This window comes from Penicillium nucicola (assembly GCF_028828085.1).
Source record: "Penicillium nucicola strain IBT 29836 chromosome Unknown utg000003l, whole genome shotgun sequence".
In the NCBI taxonomy this organism is placed as follows: Eukaryota; Fungi; Ascomycota; class Eurotiomycetes; order Eurotiales; family Aspergillaceae; genus Penicillium; species Penicillium nucicola.
Window position 1 is genome coordinate 2,607,205 of NW_026643127.1, and position 15,127 is coordinate 2,622,331.

At 47.7% G+C, this 15,127-nt stretch overlaps 7 protein-coding genes across 7 annotated transcripts; 2 read left to right on the forward strand and 5 right to left on the reverse strand.

Annotated features, from left to right (window-relative positions):
- Nucleotides 1-183: 183 nt before the first annotated feature.
- On the reverse strand, nucleotides 184-1,839 carry N7511_004540 (MFS transporter; the record flags this gene model as incomplete). The annotated part of the gene is made up of 5 exons (XM_057126965.1): nucleotides 184-269; nucleotides 319-492; nucleotides 556-1,395; nucleotides 1,448-1,693; nucleotides 1,755-1,839. The coding sequence occupies 5 exons, from the start codon at nucleotides 1,837-1,839 to the stop codon at nucleotides 184-186; spliced, it is 1,431 nt and encodes a 476-aa protein (XP_056985855.1).
- A 2,010-nt stretch (nucleotides 1,840-3,849) lies between these two features.
- On the forward strand, nucleotides 3,850-5,167 carry N7511_004541 (uncharacterized protein; the record flags this gene model as incomplete). The annotated part of the gene is made up of 2 exons (XM_057126966.1): nucleotides 3,850-4,058; nucleotides 4,126-5,167. 2 exons carry the CDS (start codon nucleotides 3,850-3,852, stop codon nucleotides 5,165-5,167), a joined length of 1,251 nt encoding a protein of 416 aa, XP_056985856.1.
- A 206-nt stretch (nucleotides 5,168-5,373) lies between these two features.
- On the reverse strand, nucleotides 5,374-6,277 carry rpnL (proteasome regulatory particle lid subunit rpnL; the record flags this gene model as incomplete). The annotated part of the gene is made up of 2 exons (XM_057126967.1): nucleotides 5,374-5,652; nucleotides 5,711-6,277. 2 exons carry the CDS (start codon nucleotides 6,275-6,277, stop codon nucleotides 5,374-5,376), a joined length of 846 nt encoding a protein of 281 aa, XP_056985857.1.
- A 650-nt stretch (nucleotides 6,278-6,927) lies between these two features.
- Nucleotides 6,928-8,382, reverse strand: N7511_004543 (S53 family peptidase; the record flags this gene model as incomplete). The annotated part of the gene is made up of 1 exon (XM_057126968.1): nucleotides 6,928-8,382. The coding sequence occupies one exon, from the start codon at nucleotides 8,380-8,382 to the stop codon at nucleotides 6,928-6,930; it is 1,455 nt and encodes a 484-aa protein (XP_056985858.1).
- Nucleotides 8,383-9,929: 1,547 nt separating this feature from the next.
- On the forward strand, nucleotides 9,930-11,326 carry N7511_004544 (putative tubulin-specific chaperone c; the record flags this gene model as incomplete). Its single annotated transcript, XM_057126969.1, has 4 exons — nucleotides 9,930-10,047; nucleotides 10,124-10,284; nucleotides 10,339-11,067; nucleotides 11,123-11,326. The coding sequence occupies 4 exons, from the start codon at nucleotides 9,930-9,932 to the stop codon at nucleotides 11,324-11,326; spliced, it is 1,212 nt and encodes a 403-aa protein (XP_056985859.1).
- A 362-nt stretch (nucleotides 11,327-11,688) lies between these two features.
- On the reverse strand, nucleotides 11,689-13,325 carry N7511_004545 (esterase-like/phytase family protein; the record flags this gene model as incomplete). Its single annotated transcript, XM_057126970.1, has 3 exons — nucleotides 11,689-11,777; nucleotides 11,831-13,017; nucleotides 13,063-13,325. The coding sequence occupies 3 exons, from the start codon at nucleotides 13,323-13,325 to the stop codon at nucleotides 11,689-11,691; spliced, it is 1,539 nt and encodes a 512-aa protein (XP_056985860.1).
- Nucleotides 13,326-13,759: 434 nt separating this feature from the next.
- On the reverse strand, nucleotides 13,760-15,069 carry N7511_004546 (uncharacterized protein; the record flags this gene model as incomplete). The annotated part of the gene is made up of 3 exons (XM_057126971.1): nucleotides 13,760-13,836; nucleotides 13,892-14,106; nucleotides 14,162-15,069. The coding sequence occupies 3 exons, from the start codon at nucleotides 15,067-15,069 to the stop codon at nucleotides 13,760-13,762; spliced, it is 1,200 nt and encodes a 399-aa protein (XP_056985861.1).
- Nucleotides 15,070-15,127: the final 58 nt, after the last annotated feature.

Below are 15,127 nucleotides of genomic sequence, written 5' to 3' on the forward strand. Positions count from 1 at the left end.
TGAACACACTGTGGATAGTATTGGGATTCTTCCATTCATCTTATAGAAACTTCTGTACATTCAATTTGGATATGCCTTCAGCATATCTTTCTCCAGCTGCCAAAACTTCTTTTGAGTCATGAAGAGGCTACTTATTTTACAACCCAGATTAATTCACAACATTAAACCACAATTCGGAATGACTTAGGCAGAAGCCTCGGCAGCCTGAGTCGGAGACTTAGCGTCAAGCCAGCGCCACGAAGCCCAAGCTTGAACGAGGCATATGGCGGCTGAAAATTGTCAGTACGTGAAGAAAAGCCTTAGATCAATCATGCTTACCGAATACAACGGTCATGAAGAAGAACCCAACTCCCTCAACCAGTGAGCCACTCAACAGGGGCCCAACCATCATTCCGATACTATATCCAATTTCCGTCATGGAAAAGACGCGCAGGTTACTCCTGTTAGCCTCAAACATATGTGGATCTTTAGCTTCCATATCCTTGACCACATCTGGGAGCATGTTGTTAGTGTACTAGCCCAATAATCATGAAGGCTTGTTGGAACATGACTCACATGCTAATTGCACAGCTCCGACGCCGCGCACAAGCGGTAAAACAGTACCCAGCGCAATCAATGAACCAGTAAATATAGACTTGCCAGCTGTGATACCGCTAGCCCAGGGGAAATGAGGATCTCCAGGCACTCCCAATAGCAATATTAGAGGGACCATAATACTCCAGCCCAGGGTGGTGGGACCCCGTAAACCGCCTCTGTCACGGAGCCATCCGGCTGGCCCGCTAAGAGCGATATTGGGAACCTGCAGACAGAAAAACATCATACTGATAAGCAAGCTCTTCCAGCCGAATGTTTCTTTCAGGTGGACCGGAAGGGTGTTGTTGATTCCAGCGATGAGGGAGGAGACAACGACGACATTGAACAAGGCAGTCAGAACTCGTGCGTCTGTGAGCATAATCTTGTAATAGTCCTGCTTTGTTCCTTGTTTGATTTCCACTTCACAGTTGGCTGGTCTGACAGTATCCGGTGTTTCAGAAAGCAAGGGCCTTGTTTCCTCCGATGACTCAACATCCTGAGTAAATGGAGCACCGGCAGACTTGCTTGCAGCATCGGGTGAAGAAGCAGGGCGAGGTTCGATCATGACTAGTCGCGCAATAATATCCAAGGCGAGCACAACCATCGGGAGTGACCAGGCCGTCCAGTATCCAAACAATTGAAGCAGTGTACCACTCACGGTTGGTCCTCCGACCATTCCTGCGGTCACAAATGCCATTGCAAGTCCTATCGACTTTCCAAGATGCTTCTTGTCCACATTATTAGCTAAAAGGGAGAATCCAACAACCCAGGTGCCGGCCCCGGCTATACTTTGCAAGATGCGACCAACGAAGAGAACCCACACTGTGTTGGAATTAGCATAAGATTTTATTTTTCATTTCTTGGTAATTAATACCTGAAGTAGCGAGTGCAATCATAAGGGTACCCACGAAACATCCTGCCAGAGCGATCAGAAGAGGTGTCTTTTGACTCGGCGTCTTTTCGGCGAGATGGGCGACTATCGGCGCAGAAATAAGACCGAAAAATCCATGTGAAGTAAGCAGAGCAGTTGTATAGCTCTGAGTCAATGCTGGATCAATGTGCAGTCGTTCCTCGAGCATATAACTCAGGATTGGGGTGAGAAATCCATAGAGAAATGTCTCTGCTGCAATGTTAGGATGACTCAAAACAACCATGCGATGTGAAACACCAGCCACACGCACCTGCGAATAAAGCGACAGTAATCGAAGAAACCACAAGAGCTCTAGATGACCGCCACCGGTATCCCAGAGGCTTTTTCTCCAACATCACGATTAGTAGAACAAGTGTAGGAAACAAGAGGAGTGGGGGCAGCAAAGAAATAAGTAAATTTTTGGCGGCGCCACTCCAATATTTACCGATGCAAGTTGGACTAGTTACGTTAAGTATGGTTTTAGATAACAATTGGAGTCATTTTTATCGTGTCTGACTCTATCCTGCACGCTAAGCCCTGATTCTAGCGCCCTTCACAGAGTTTTCATCCATCGGGATTGCCCTCGCGTCTACTGGACTCAAAGCCGACATTGTGATTGACGCATCACTGCATGAATCTGCATCTTCTATGCACTCAGACTTGCACGGGGTCAGCTACATGGGATGTGTCATAGTTAGAGTTCGCGCCCTTTGCTGCAGCCCTCGAGGATGCTTACACTACACGAGGGCACAGGAAAAGCGATATGCAGGAGGTTCGTAATCCCTAACCTTGGAGTCTCAATGGTAATGTTACATGGAGAAGAGCCATCGCTTAGATCTGCAAGGAGATGGTGTATCCCTCTCTAGATTTTGATACCGCCGGCAACCGTCGGAGTGTTGGGATATTTTTGATGAGTCTTAGGCAGAAGTGGAAATATGTTTTGATCTGCTAATAGCTTCCAGTAAGTATGGGGCGTGTTTAGATAGGTTAACTCGAAAAGAAAGAGGCAATGATCTGGATGCAATGCAATGCAGTGAAACCCACAGAGGGTTCGAGCGATTACCACTCCCGGGATATGAAATGACACGCACGGATGTTCAGATGCCCGGTGCATGGATTGTCTGCAAATACAGTAGCGATGGAGCAATGTGGGCAGTGAGATGGCGTGCCTCGGATCGCAGAATTCGTGGCTGCCTGTAGAACCAGGCCACGTATAAACGGTTCTTCCTTCGGTCATCTTTTTGACCTTTTGTCTCATCTTTAAAGCGAAATCTCTTTTCATTATTTATCACCTTATCCCCCATTACTACTTAATTCAATTGAAAGTCTATGGCACTTTGTTTAGTGCATACAATGCTATATTGGATCTGACATGGTCCGAATTTGTCGTAACTTATTACCTCTAACATTATAGTCTATAAATCTATAATATCACCATTTTTAGACTCCCATCGTTCAAAAGGAATTGAAACAAATTATTGTTTTCTTGTATATCTCAAATCATCGTCATTGAGTAGATTTCAAGCAGTGGACTACTTTACGAAGGTGATATGGATATCTAGGTCGTTGGCAACACAATTCGATAATGATCATGTCCAGGTGATGAATCAATGGAATTGTATATTTAAAGATTACCGCTATTTTCCAAAAAAAGGCTTTCCCTCTGGTAGCTTCATAGCCATGCTTCTTCATGCGAAAATGCGCGAGGGAGAATAGTGGCCCTAAAATCTGAAGAGCCTAAGACTATGCCGGACCACGAGATATGAACCAATGCATAAACACAGTATACTGATTATTAGATGTGCTCAAAGCTTATTTAAACTAAAGTGTGAGACAAAGCTTTCATGATGCCAAGTGCGTCGTCTGGCAGCTCATCAAAAGGTCATAAACTCTGATAGACATAAAACCCTTTGTTACAAACTCGGGAGATCTGCATTTTTCCTCGCAATGTGTAAAATCCTTCTTCTTGTGATGATACGGCAACGGTGAAGCCTTCTGCATCCATATTATTGATCTCGTGGTTGATCGAGGTTCCGACATATGTCGATTATTGGCCCTATAAGCGGGGGTTCGATTTCAAGAACATCACATTCTTCAGCATTCTACTTCGCAGATCCTTTGGAAGACAGTCTGGGTGAATATGATTCTGAGATTCAACAAGATCCCAAATCCGCTCAGGTGTTCTTGTATACTCCGAGTGGATTCTCACCGCCTATGTTTGGCTCCAATCTCGACTTCCCGAGAAATGAAGGAAATGTGAGACCATTCACCTGACGGTCATTGCAAAACTGAATTGACTTGAATCTGTTATTTTCCAACATTGTGCATGGACCGTGTGACGCAGTTGGGATCAGATAAAAATCACAATGGCTGCAACCATTCAGCACCCGAATTCTGTAACGACAATTTTCCTAGACCAGCCTCCGAGCTGTCTAGAATTTTGTCCGGAGGTAGCAGACCACTTTATTGTGGGCACATATCTGCTATCAGAGAACAAGACAGACGACGGAGAGATACAACAATCCAAAACCGGCAGCATTCAGCTATGGAAGCTTGATCCTGTCAGCAAAGCACTGTAAGTCGTTGCATGAACCTGACAATATGCGCATTTAAATGTTCGTACCATAACCAATTGTACATAGATGCCAAGTCCAAAGAATCGCTGTGCCATATGCAGTATTTGACCTCCACTTCCACCCAAACCACAAGAATCTATTTGCAATCGCAAGTAGCGTGGGCACAGTATCTCTATTTGAAGTCTCAACCAACACATCAGCAGGAGTAGATGCATCTCCTAGCATAACTCAACTATGGACCAAGCAAGTCCACGAAGATCCATCCATCCCAGCTCTTTTCCTAGCATGGGCACCGGAGAATTGGTTCCCCAAGACACCAGCGGATGGGTTCGCCGTCACTTTCTCCGACAGCCGGACAGCCGTCTTCGGAACGGAGGGTGATATTCGCGAAGAAGACGGTCTAGCAGAATGGGGAACTTTCGAAGCAAAGCAAATGATCGAGGTCTGGTTTGTGGCCTTATCCACGGCATCCGCAAATCCCGACGACAGAAATTCATCCGGCATGCCCTTTATGTTCACTGGCAATGACTTTGGCTCATTACATACCCGTCGTTTCGACAACAGTGCGGAGTTGGACGACCCAGATGACCATATCTCGCCTATGCTTCTGGAGCACGATGATCGGGCGCGTCATCATACAGCTGGCGTGACTGCTATTCTCCCGCTTGCGGTTCCATTGGTTGATGATGCTCCTGTTCTTCTGACGGGAAGTTATGATGAGGGGTTGCGGGTTTACCAAGCTACACGCCGCGGGGAGGTTCTCGCTGAGCAAGGGCTTGAGGGTGGAGTTTGGCGGTTGCAGTTATTGAATACGACGCAAGTGCCGGGGTCTGCTGATCCGTCGAATGTTACGGAATGGAGCTTTTTGGTGCTGGCAAGCTGTATGCATGCTGGTACTAGGCTTGTTCGGGTGACTTGCTCGCAACAGGATGGTGCTCCCAGTTGGAGTATTGAAGTGCTGGCGAAGTTTACAGAGCACGAAAGTATGAACTACGCTAGTGGTGTATGGCAAGGCATGAAGGCTGGACAAGAGGAGTCTGGGGAGCTTCTATGTGTCTCGAGCAGCTTTTATGACCGGAGGTTGTGTGTGTGGACTGTAGATGTTTAGTCAAATAATAGACCAAATCATCTTACCCTAGCTATACCATTACTGCGCTCTACTGGAAATAAAGAAGCGAGATAATTCTAACATGATTGTTATCATGAACACGCTAGACAAATCACAATGCAGAAGCGACAGGTATACAAGTACATCCGCGCCCAAATAAATCATTCATACCCGAATACAGCATATCATTCCCATTGAAAAGATTATTAGACAATGGTTTCCAGTTCACGAGCGTAGCCCAACGCGTTCTCGATAACGGTACCGCTTGCCACCAAGATGTCCCTCTCGGACCTGGCAGCCGCTTCAGGCTCAACAGGGAAGTGTATCCGGCCGTCGCGGAGGATCCAGCCACGCTGCTGAGCAAACTCGATAACGGCACCTTCGGACTCGAGGAAGAGGAGGTTCTTGGCGTTGGAGATGGGGAGGGAAGGATAGGCCTTCTCCGAGCAGTCTGCAATTTCACTGCGGATGGTGCCAATGAGAACCTAGAAAGATCCTGGTCAGTAATTTGTTCAACACAATATCAATTCTGGTGCATCTTACATTCGAGAAGAGGCCAAAGTCCTCGGATGGGACACGCTCCGACTTTGTCTCCCTCCACACCTTGTCATAGCTTCCCTCCATCAAGTTGCGCTCCAGCTCGACGGGGTATTTGATGTATGTGTCATCCTCAACACGGCCACCCTGCAGGCTTGCCTCTTCGACCAATCCCTCTAGCACTGTGTGGAAATTGGCACTGTCACCCATGCTCAAAAGAAGAAGCAGGTACAGTCCTGTGATCTTGCTCCGCTGGCTAGTACTGAAATCCACATTTGACGAGTTCTGACCTACAAGCCCGGCGTGTCTCTCGAGATCGTAGAATGGCTGGAGTTGCTGGTAGTATCTTGTGAATAGCTGCGCGTCGGTCTGGCGAATTGAGGCGATGGCTCCTAACTCGAGGACTTGACGGGCGAGGACAACAAGTTGGGGAGGTGTGGAAGAGGTTGGTATCAATGCATTTTGCACGAGAAGAGCCCGCTTGGCACGGCTAAGGAGGTCGTTGGCGATGTCCAGCTGCTTGCGCTCGAGAGCACCTTGCAGCTCTGAGACAAGGGACTGTAAATCGGACATGGCGTGTGGGTGAGATTCAGAATTATGCTGAAAAACGGTAACTGGGCCGAAACGCAATCTAACGCTGGCGATGAGGAATAGCGGAGATAGAGAGCTTGAGATTGAGTGGATGCTTGTTGGTGACAATCCGGTGCTCATGACGGAGCTGCGGTGGGCGGTCAGCTTGTGATGGCACGTGACTGTGTTTATAATCGGAGAATCTCCACCGCCCGTTTACTTCTACTTCCTAGAGATTCTTTGACTTCTACTTTGACTAATTTCTGTCTTTTACTTTGATTATTTGGCTCTTTCAATCCAGCCAGCTTGTGTTAATTGAGGCTGCTTTTTGCAAAATCTCAAGACAGTGCTAACTGTACAAGGCTCTGGAAGAGAGGTGTCCCCAGTCCTGTCACAGGGTCCCACCCTTCGGTGGCATTCCAGCTTGCACCTGAAACTAGAGGCATTTTGATACCACCACTGATCTTCCCAGCACAACCAGCGGAACCACCTTGAACGATGTCTGTAAATCCAGGTTGCCCAAAGCTATAAAGCCATGGATTCAAAAAGCCCATGCGAGGTAGATTGGCTGCGAGGCGAGCAGCATTGAGCTGAGAAACTATAGCTGCGAATACTGGCGCCGATGCACTGAATATCTGAGTATGACTTATCTTCTAGAGGTTGGGAAGCACAAACCTTGTACCACCGACCAACAACCAATCCCCATGGTCTCGAACCACAAATTTACTGGACTGGGCTGCTACATCAGGTATTCCTCTTCCTTGGGGATTGTATAACCCACTCCATTTATCTCCAAGATTACTCAGATATGCTGTCACGGCGGTGTCCTGGTACGTTGGACGTGAGAACAGGTCTGAGAATCCGCCCCCGGAAAAGTCAATTGCACTTTCGGGGTTGGTGCCGTGCGTTCCTCCAACGGAGGTGACGAATGGGCAAGATGCTGGAAATGAAGGTAGGAACTTGGTCCGGTTCTGTCCGTCATTGCTTAGGCACGAACCTCCAGGCCCCGAATCTCCACTGCTGAAAAGCACTGAGACACCGCGGGCACCGAGCTGGGCAAATAGACTGCAAGTTGCATTTGCATAGGACTCGGGGACGCTCTGTTCATCTTCTCCGTATGAGTTTGTCAGCACAGCTGGGAGCTCGTGGTCCGAGAGACTAAGCAAGTAATGAAGCTGCTCAAGGTAAGGCTCATTTGTGGGCCCCGAACCACTTGGTCGGCCGATCTCTGGGATCATGGGTGCTCGTCCAGCTGTGGTGTAGAAAGTTGCTCTGACTGCATCTGCAAGGGATATGGCATACTGCACATCTAAGCTTGCTTCGGTGCTGTCAGATGAAGAGTTCTGATCGTTCAGTCCATCATGGATTGAAACAACGGTGAAGTTGCTTGTATTGTTTGTGGCGTATTGAGTCATGAAATGGTTGAAATCCCGGTATCGAGCGTATTGCTCTAGGTAACCAGATATCCCAAGAATATTGTGCCGATTTGGTCTGGTCGTCGTGTTCCCTGTTCCGTACAAGTCTCGAATGCAGGCTGGTGTGATAGTACTGTGACATCCAGCGGCCAAGTCTTCGGAGCTTGCCACTTTTGGTTGAACGAGAGACAATTTCAGAGATCTGAGATTGCTGAACCGAGTTGTTGGCTGGATTAATTGGACGTAACGATGTATATTACGAGGCACGGAATAACCGAGGGTACGGATGACTGAATCATTCTGAGCCTGTTGATCAAAATAGAAAAATTGCGTCTGCATCATTTTCTCGGCTTGGTCGAGTGGAACTGTGAACGTTATCCAATTGCCTGCTTGTTTGATAGAACTTGCAGGCACATTTCCTGATCTTAGCCATGCGTGGATTGAGTCTGAAACGGATTGGTGTGGGCGCAGGAACCCATTCACTTCTTCCCTTCTCATATGTTGACCGTAGGTTGCATGTCCTGGAGTTGATAATTCAATCACTTTTTTCTCAAATTCTGCAGCGTTGCTCTGGGTGATTGCCAAATTGAAGGTCATTAGTGTTGAAGCTGGAGGCTTGCTCCCTTTTGACCAACCCTCCGGGATATTGTCTAGCTGTTCAACTCGCTCATAGCTTGGAGCAAGAATTTGCATAAGCGAAGAGCCACATATTGAGAGATTCAAAATGTAAAAGGCTAAAGAGATAGGTCTCATTTTGCCCCGCAATGCTTGGTCAAATGTAATATACTTGAATACCGAGAGGGTGTGCTGTTTCTTCAGGCCTAGACACTCTTTATAGGATCTCTGTGGATACTATAGATCTCTCTAAGTTATATACTTTCTCAAAATCCAAGGGACTCCAACGTAGAGACAATGCCAAGCAGATTGGGTACAACCATACAACGTTGCACATTAATTCTATGGTTACCGGCATCACATCTACGATATAGTCAGCTCAGAAGACCCGTTGTAATACAAGCATTGGCGATGAGTGAATAATATCCGCGAGGTACACATTATGAAAGCTGGAAAGCCGGATCTTTTGCAAGGTAAGAGTGTTTTATTTTGACAATTTCACACTTGCTAGAAACTTCCGACCCTCAGCACACAGAAATACCCGCTAGCAACTTGAATGGCATCTCGATCAAGCATCACAAGTTCGGACTTCAACCAGTCTCGGTTGTACTACCCCAAAGCTTGGTATCAAGTCAAGGGTACCATCCCATATCCTTGATAGGCTGTAAGCATCTTCATGCAATGATCCGTATGTTACTTGCTGCAGGGAACGTTGAATTCTTGGATCTGGTTACCCTGCCTACTATAGGACGTACACCATCACTGTCACAGGGAATTCTTCCTTTGCATTTTCTATGGGGGCAGAAGAACACAAAACGTGTGGAAGATGCTCTGAGGGGGTACAAGAGGAGACACTGTGAGACTTGTCAGTTTCAGCCATGACTTATTTCAAATCATTTGACGAGGATGTCTATCCTCGCTGCCGGTATCCTGATATCTGGACACCTCTCCTTGTCAACCCAATATCATTACCTGTGCGTCATTAGTAGTACCCAGTCTAGCTTGCTTGAGTTCGTAGAGTAGAATATTAGGGTGTGATCAACAAGACGCACGTATAAGACTTAGTTGAGATGTCTATGATCAGGATATATATTTCTTCCAAAGGTTGTTGATCATATGTTATTTCAGTGGAAGTCTGTATAGCATCAGGACTGACTATGTAGACAATATCAGATCACAATATAGCAAGATAATGTATTATATCTGACAATATGTAAAGAGAAACAACCTGAGGTATTGAAGAAGGGCATAAAGGTGATGCCTTATTGCCTGACCGGATTATTGAGGCTCCGAAGAAATGCGGGATGATCGACGTCACGAATGGAGATGATTCACGCGTCAATCCGAGACCAATCAGTCCTGCAGAGAACTGCCCTAGTGGATATATTTCAATTCAGCCTTCTAAAACAGTCTTCGTTGTACTTTCGGGGGTTTGTCTTTGTGGCTTGAAGGGTTGAAGTGGAATGCGGGGATATCATAGTTGACCTGTTGCATTCCTCCATAGGGAACTTGTCCCTCTGCGGGGTGGCATGATTCGCTGATTCGACGTCATTGCTACATTTCACGTAATACAACTCTTGACCTCCCGAACTGGTTTCTGAACCTGAACTTCCACTTCATCCACCATGGCCGAAGCTGAATTGCAATACAACCGTCGGTTGTCGGCGGACAACCAGACCATCTCGAAATCCGAGATATCTCTCAAGGAGCGCTTTTTCCGCTACTTCCAGCATGAGATTACGGGTAAGATTACCGTACTCCATTGGGTTCATTACCCAAAGACAAAGAAGCATCTGACTCAAGTCATGTCGAAATCTAGATCTCCAACAAAAGATGGATCATCTTGCCGATACATCGCTCGTAGGTGGTGAACGTGTGGATGCAACAGACCACTGTCTGGCTGGCATCGTGCGTCTGTCAAATGAGGTCAAAGATGCAGCAAGCTACATCCCCACATACGACCAGCGAGTGTATGCCGAGGTATGCTACTATCAAAAGCATTGCTGCTTATGGGTAGAACTGATAACTTCACAGGCAATCAAAGCTTTGCAGGACCGACTGAGTGAGACACGTGCTGCGTTCGAGCCTCGTTCAAAATTCAGTTTCAAGACCAAGAAGAACGCTTCTGCTATCTCTCTCTCCGACGCCGCAACACTGGCAGCTGCAGGTCGGCTTACTGTCCCTGGATATCGTTCTCCTGGAGCCTCTTCTGTCAGTTCGTCAGCAAATCAGACACCTAACTATCCTTCCACTCCACTCAACGAACCAGATAGGCAGCAAGGTCAACAGGAGCGACCGGAATGCACACCAACCTCATTCCCGATTACTGCGGTTGATGATTTCGCGAGAAAATCTCACCCCCACAAGGCTGCTGGTCCATTTGCCGCCACGGGTGTTTCAGCTGTCTCTGTCGATGATCATTATGGTTTGCATATTATGCTTCCATCCTCTGGATCGACCTCCACAGTCGCCGCCTCCATCACCTCACTGGACCACTGCATTGTTGACATGTCCATCCCCACTGCCAATGGCAAGCCATATGCCAGTCTGACAGTTAAGAACATCAAGGAAAGCTTACTGGTATGCGGGAATGTGAGCGGCCCCGCTCACATTACTGGTGTTGAGAATACTGTCATGGTGGTTTCATGTCGTCAATTCCGGATGCATAACTGCAAAGACGTTGATGTCTACCTCAGTTGCTCTAGTAATCCCATTATTGAGGACTGTTCTAATATCAGATTTGGTCGGATCCCGAAGGCCTATGTTAGTATTCCATTTGGAGTTTTTTCCTACCAGTCATACTAATTCATTATCATAGGCATTGAACCATGATCGCCCTGATCATGAAGACCGCTGGAGCCAAGTTGAAGATTTCAAATGGATTAAGCCTGAGCCAAGTCCTAATTGGAGCCTACTTGACCCTAACGACGCTGTTCCTGAAGAGGTTTGGGCGGAGATTGTTCCTGGCGGGCCGGGATGGTCTCTGGAGGATATTTTGCACGCCATTCATCTCATCAAATGATAGTTTCATAAGATGAAGACGATTAAAATGCCATCATTTTTCAATAGCTTAAGTTTCTATTGGGCTAAAGCCTTCGATCTTTCCGCTCTTTCACGACTCACTACGGTCTCTACGTTTTCTTCAATCACTAATTTGCACTCAATCTTGTTCTTATCGCAGTATTCCCCCATGAAAATCTGCGGTTTCCTTTGGCTATCACTGATGAGGGGTTTCGGCCGCGTTAGGCTCTGGGATGTATTTGTAACTATGGACAGGAATTTACAATCATACTGAATGAGGGTTTCTGTTCTTGTATTACTGACGGTAGGAGCATTTCCTGTCCTTCTGGATGAAGAATGGCCAAACTGAAACAGAAGTAACCCCTAGAACTTCAACTTGAAAGCCAGCACTTGAGTGTCGAGGTCGTAGCCTGACTCGTCCTTATAATTGAACTTTCCAAAGTTCATGTGTCCTAGTAAACCGTTAGCCACCAACCCATTTGACGACAAGAACTATTAAGCATACCATCTTGAGTGATGAAGTCGTTGTCACTGAAGCTGAACAAGAAGTACTCCTTCTCTCCCGAGCCAGATGAATGAGGACTCACAGGCACCACCGCCAAACTCTCCCACTTCTCGTTAAGCAAGAACTCATCAACAGGACCACCATTATGAACACGGAACTTACCCAGCTCCGAATTCACATTATAATCCACGAAAGAGCAATACTCAGCAGGAAGAATCCCGTCCAACAAAGCACCCTCAGACGAAGCAATCGCCCCAGTGGCCTCATCATAATCCTTCTTACCCTTCAAATCAGTAACACCAGTACTTTTCTTCAGCGAGAAAATATCCGCATGCCGATAAACAGAGCGACTCTCGTCCTGCCCTCTCCCAAAGCCCGAGTCCCTAGCCAAAACCAAGAAATCCCCAGTCCCCAACTGATGAATCTCAGACTGCCCAGCAACACGAACAGCCTTCGCAGCATCCTTCTTCGTATAATCAACATAAGTAGGCAACAACACAACATGCTCACCCACAAACCCAGCATCACGCCCACTAATATCATAAACAAGCAACCTAGCCGGCCGACGAGTCGTCTTCCCCGGCCCACCCTCCTGATCAAGCGCACTCTGCATAAGAGCATACAACGTCCGCCCATCCGACGAAACAGTCAACCCCTCCAGCCCCTGATTATTATCCCGCCCAGACTCCGTATCAACAGGCACAGGAACCTCACTGGGATCATAGAGCGGCGGCGAATCAGCATTGAAACTGACCGTGCCATTCCGGCGAGGCAGATACGCCTGTGGAGGCTGGATGGCCTGGATCATGCGTCCGTGACCGTTGAATTTGTATATATACGGTCCGTATTCATCGGAGATCCAGAACCCGCCATCGCGCGCGTCGAGCACGAGTCCTTCTGTGTCAAGGGATACTCTTTTGCCGCCGGGTCCGGCCCCGCCGTAGCCGTTGCCTGTGTAGGTTGATACTGGGAGTGGGGGGAAGCCGGGGAACCTGGCGTGGCCGATTATGTCGGCGTCGAGGCCTGTTGTGGGCGCGCCGGTTGGGTCTGTTAGGAGGATTGTGTCGAGGTACGTGAGTTTGATGTTTGGGGGGGATGGGTTGTTAGGGCTTGCTTGCGGTGCTAGTTTTAGCGTTATGGTGAATTTGTGTATGCGCGATTGGAAGTTGAGGGTGCCGTTTGTGTTCCTGGATTTTGTTAGACTGGGGAGTTTTGCTGTTTGGATCACTTACCAGCCTCGATCTGGGAGTGTATAGACTATTCCGGTGTACTTGTCCAACCCTGTTGCATGCCAGGATGATTGGTCAATGGCAATTGAGCTGCCAATTCCTCCGATTGTATCACCGTATTTGTCTGTAGCGTTCGAGGGAATAAATCCATAGCCCGCAAGACCGGTATATTTGTATGTCGTCCCGGCGCAAGTTGTCTGGTTGACGACATGTTCAGCGGCCTGGGCTGTCACAGACAGAAGTGAAACCAAGAAAGTCCACTTCATATTGAAAAATGATTCAAATTGATCCAGGACATTTCTGAAGAGCGACTTACTCCATATTTATGTTGCCTCATACGTTGTGAATCGTTCCCCTCGGGCATCGCATTGGCAACTATTCCCAGTTAGTACAATGAACTAAGCACCACACAACGTGCGGGTGGTGCCGTGCGTCATTCGCTGATCGTGCCTGCAGGGATTGCACAGATATTATCCGAGTCGGCTTGAAATCTTGATCTATGCTAATCATTGCCCTGATTGGTATGTAGAGCCTAACGCACTATCTGATCCTCATGTTCGGAGGCTACGATGCCAGGTTTGGTTATGATTTATGCTCGCATGCTCTCTGGTTTTGGAGTTGACTTTTAAAAGTCTTATTTGATTACAACATATCTACTCCAATCTCATATCAAGTTATGCCTAGTTGGGGAATTTTGGCCTCAATTGTTCCAGGTCGTTGGCAGTTTCGGGTAACTGTTCGCGTCGAACCCCAGGTCCTGGTAGACAGTTGCATCTCCTGCATGCATGTCAGAATCTAGTGGGATCAATATATGATCGATGCAGGAACATACCCTGTAGAGCACTGATTCGCTCCTCATTTTCACCCTCCAACTTCTCCAACTCTTCGCCGGGCTCCTCTTCGTGGGGTAATTTCTCACCCTGTGAAGTCGCGGCTTTGCCAAGGCTGTTCTGTGCCTCGCCGATCATAAGAAATTGGGCATTGGGATAGTCCAAGAACTCTGGTTGGAGGGGTACCCATCGAAGATCTCCAAATTTATCGAGGACACTAAGAAGGAGTTAGGAAATGATACTTCTCATGAACTGGGTAAGGACATGCGTACGAAGGGGGGTACTCTGGATCCTCTGGCAACTGCCCAATCGGCGGACCGGGGTACTTAGGACTTTTCGATTGAACAAGCCAGCTCCCGCGCTCACCAAGACCAAACTCCTCTTGAACAGTTCCCAGTTCAGCAGGAATAGTAAGGATATACGCGAGATGGGAGGCTCGCGGTGTGGAGGTAATCGCGTAGACACCTTCCGCATAAGGTCTGGCTTCCTCCGTATGCCGTTCACCCATGGTCTTAGTCTGGTATGTCTTTCCGGCAATGAAATTTTCATGAAGTTCTTGCATAGATTGACCAGCCTTCTCGACAAAGCCCATGTCTCTCTCTTTGCCGGAAGTTGGGAACTTCTTCTTTGGGAGCATCATCAAGCGACAGCGGGCCTCTTTAGCCACTGGGCCTTGGCCATGATCGAATTCGGCGCCTAATGGGGTTGGGCGTAGTACAAAGAAGCTCCGGGCGATGTCACCAATGCTGTGGGGCTCCTCTATATTGACGCGTGGTCGGAAGAAGAAGTAGATGAAACCCTTCTCGAGAATATTTGAGGGTACCCTATTTTCTCTCTCCTCGGTGTCATGAAGGCCTGTTTCAATGCTTTCAGGTTGCTTCGAGGACTTTTCGTTGGGCTGCGCTTCAAGCGGCTTGTCCATTGCGCCTGGTGATTTGACTGACTCTGGCGTAGGAGGACCAATTGGCATTGTGCTCGGTACCACTTCTTCTGGTTTTTGTTCCAGTTTCAGGTCCTCCTTTTTGATATCCTCGGTTTTCTCTTTCTTTGCTTTTGGAGCTTTCTCGGTCGCGGCCTTTCGCTTGGTGGCCCGGGAAGGACCTGCAGATGGTTCAGCAGAGCTTGCAATAGCTTCCTTGGCCTTCTGAGCCGCATGGCGTGAGGAGGTTCGTGTAGCCATCTTATTTGATTGGGGTTTGACACCAATGCAAAGACGAAGTTGAGCGCAACTCAAGCAG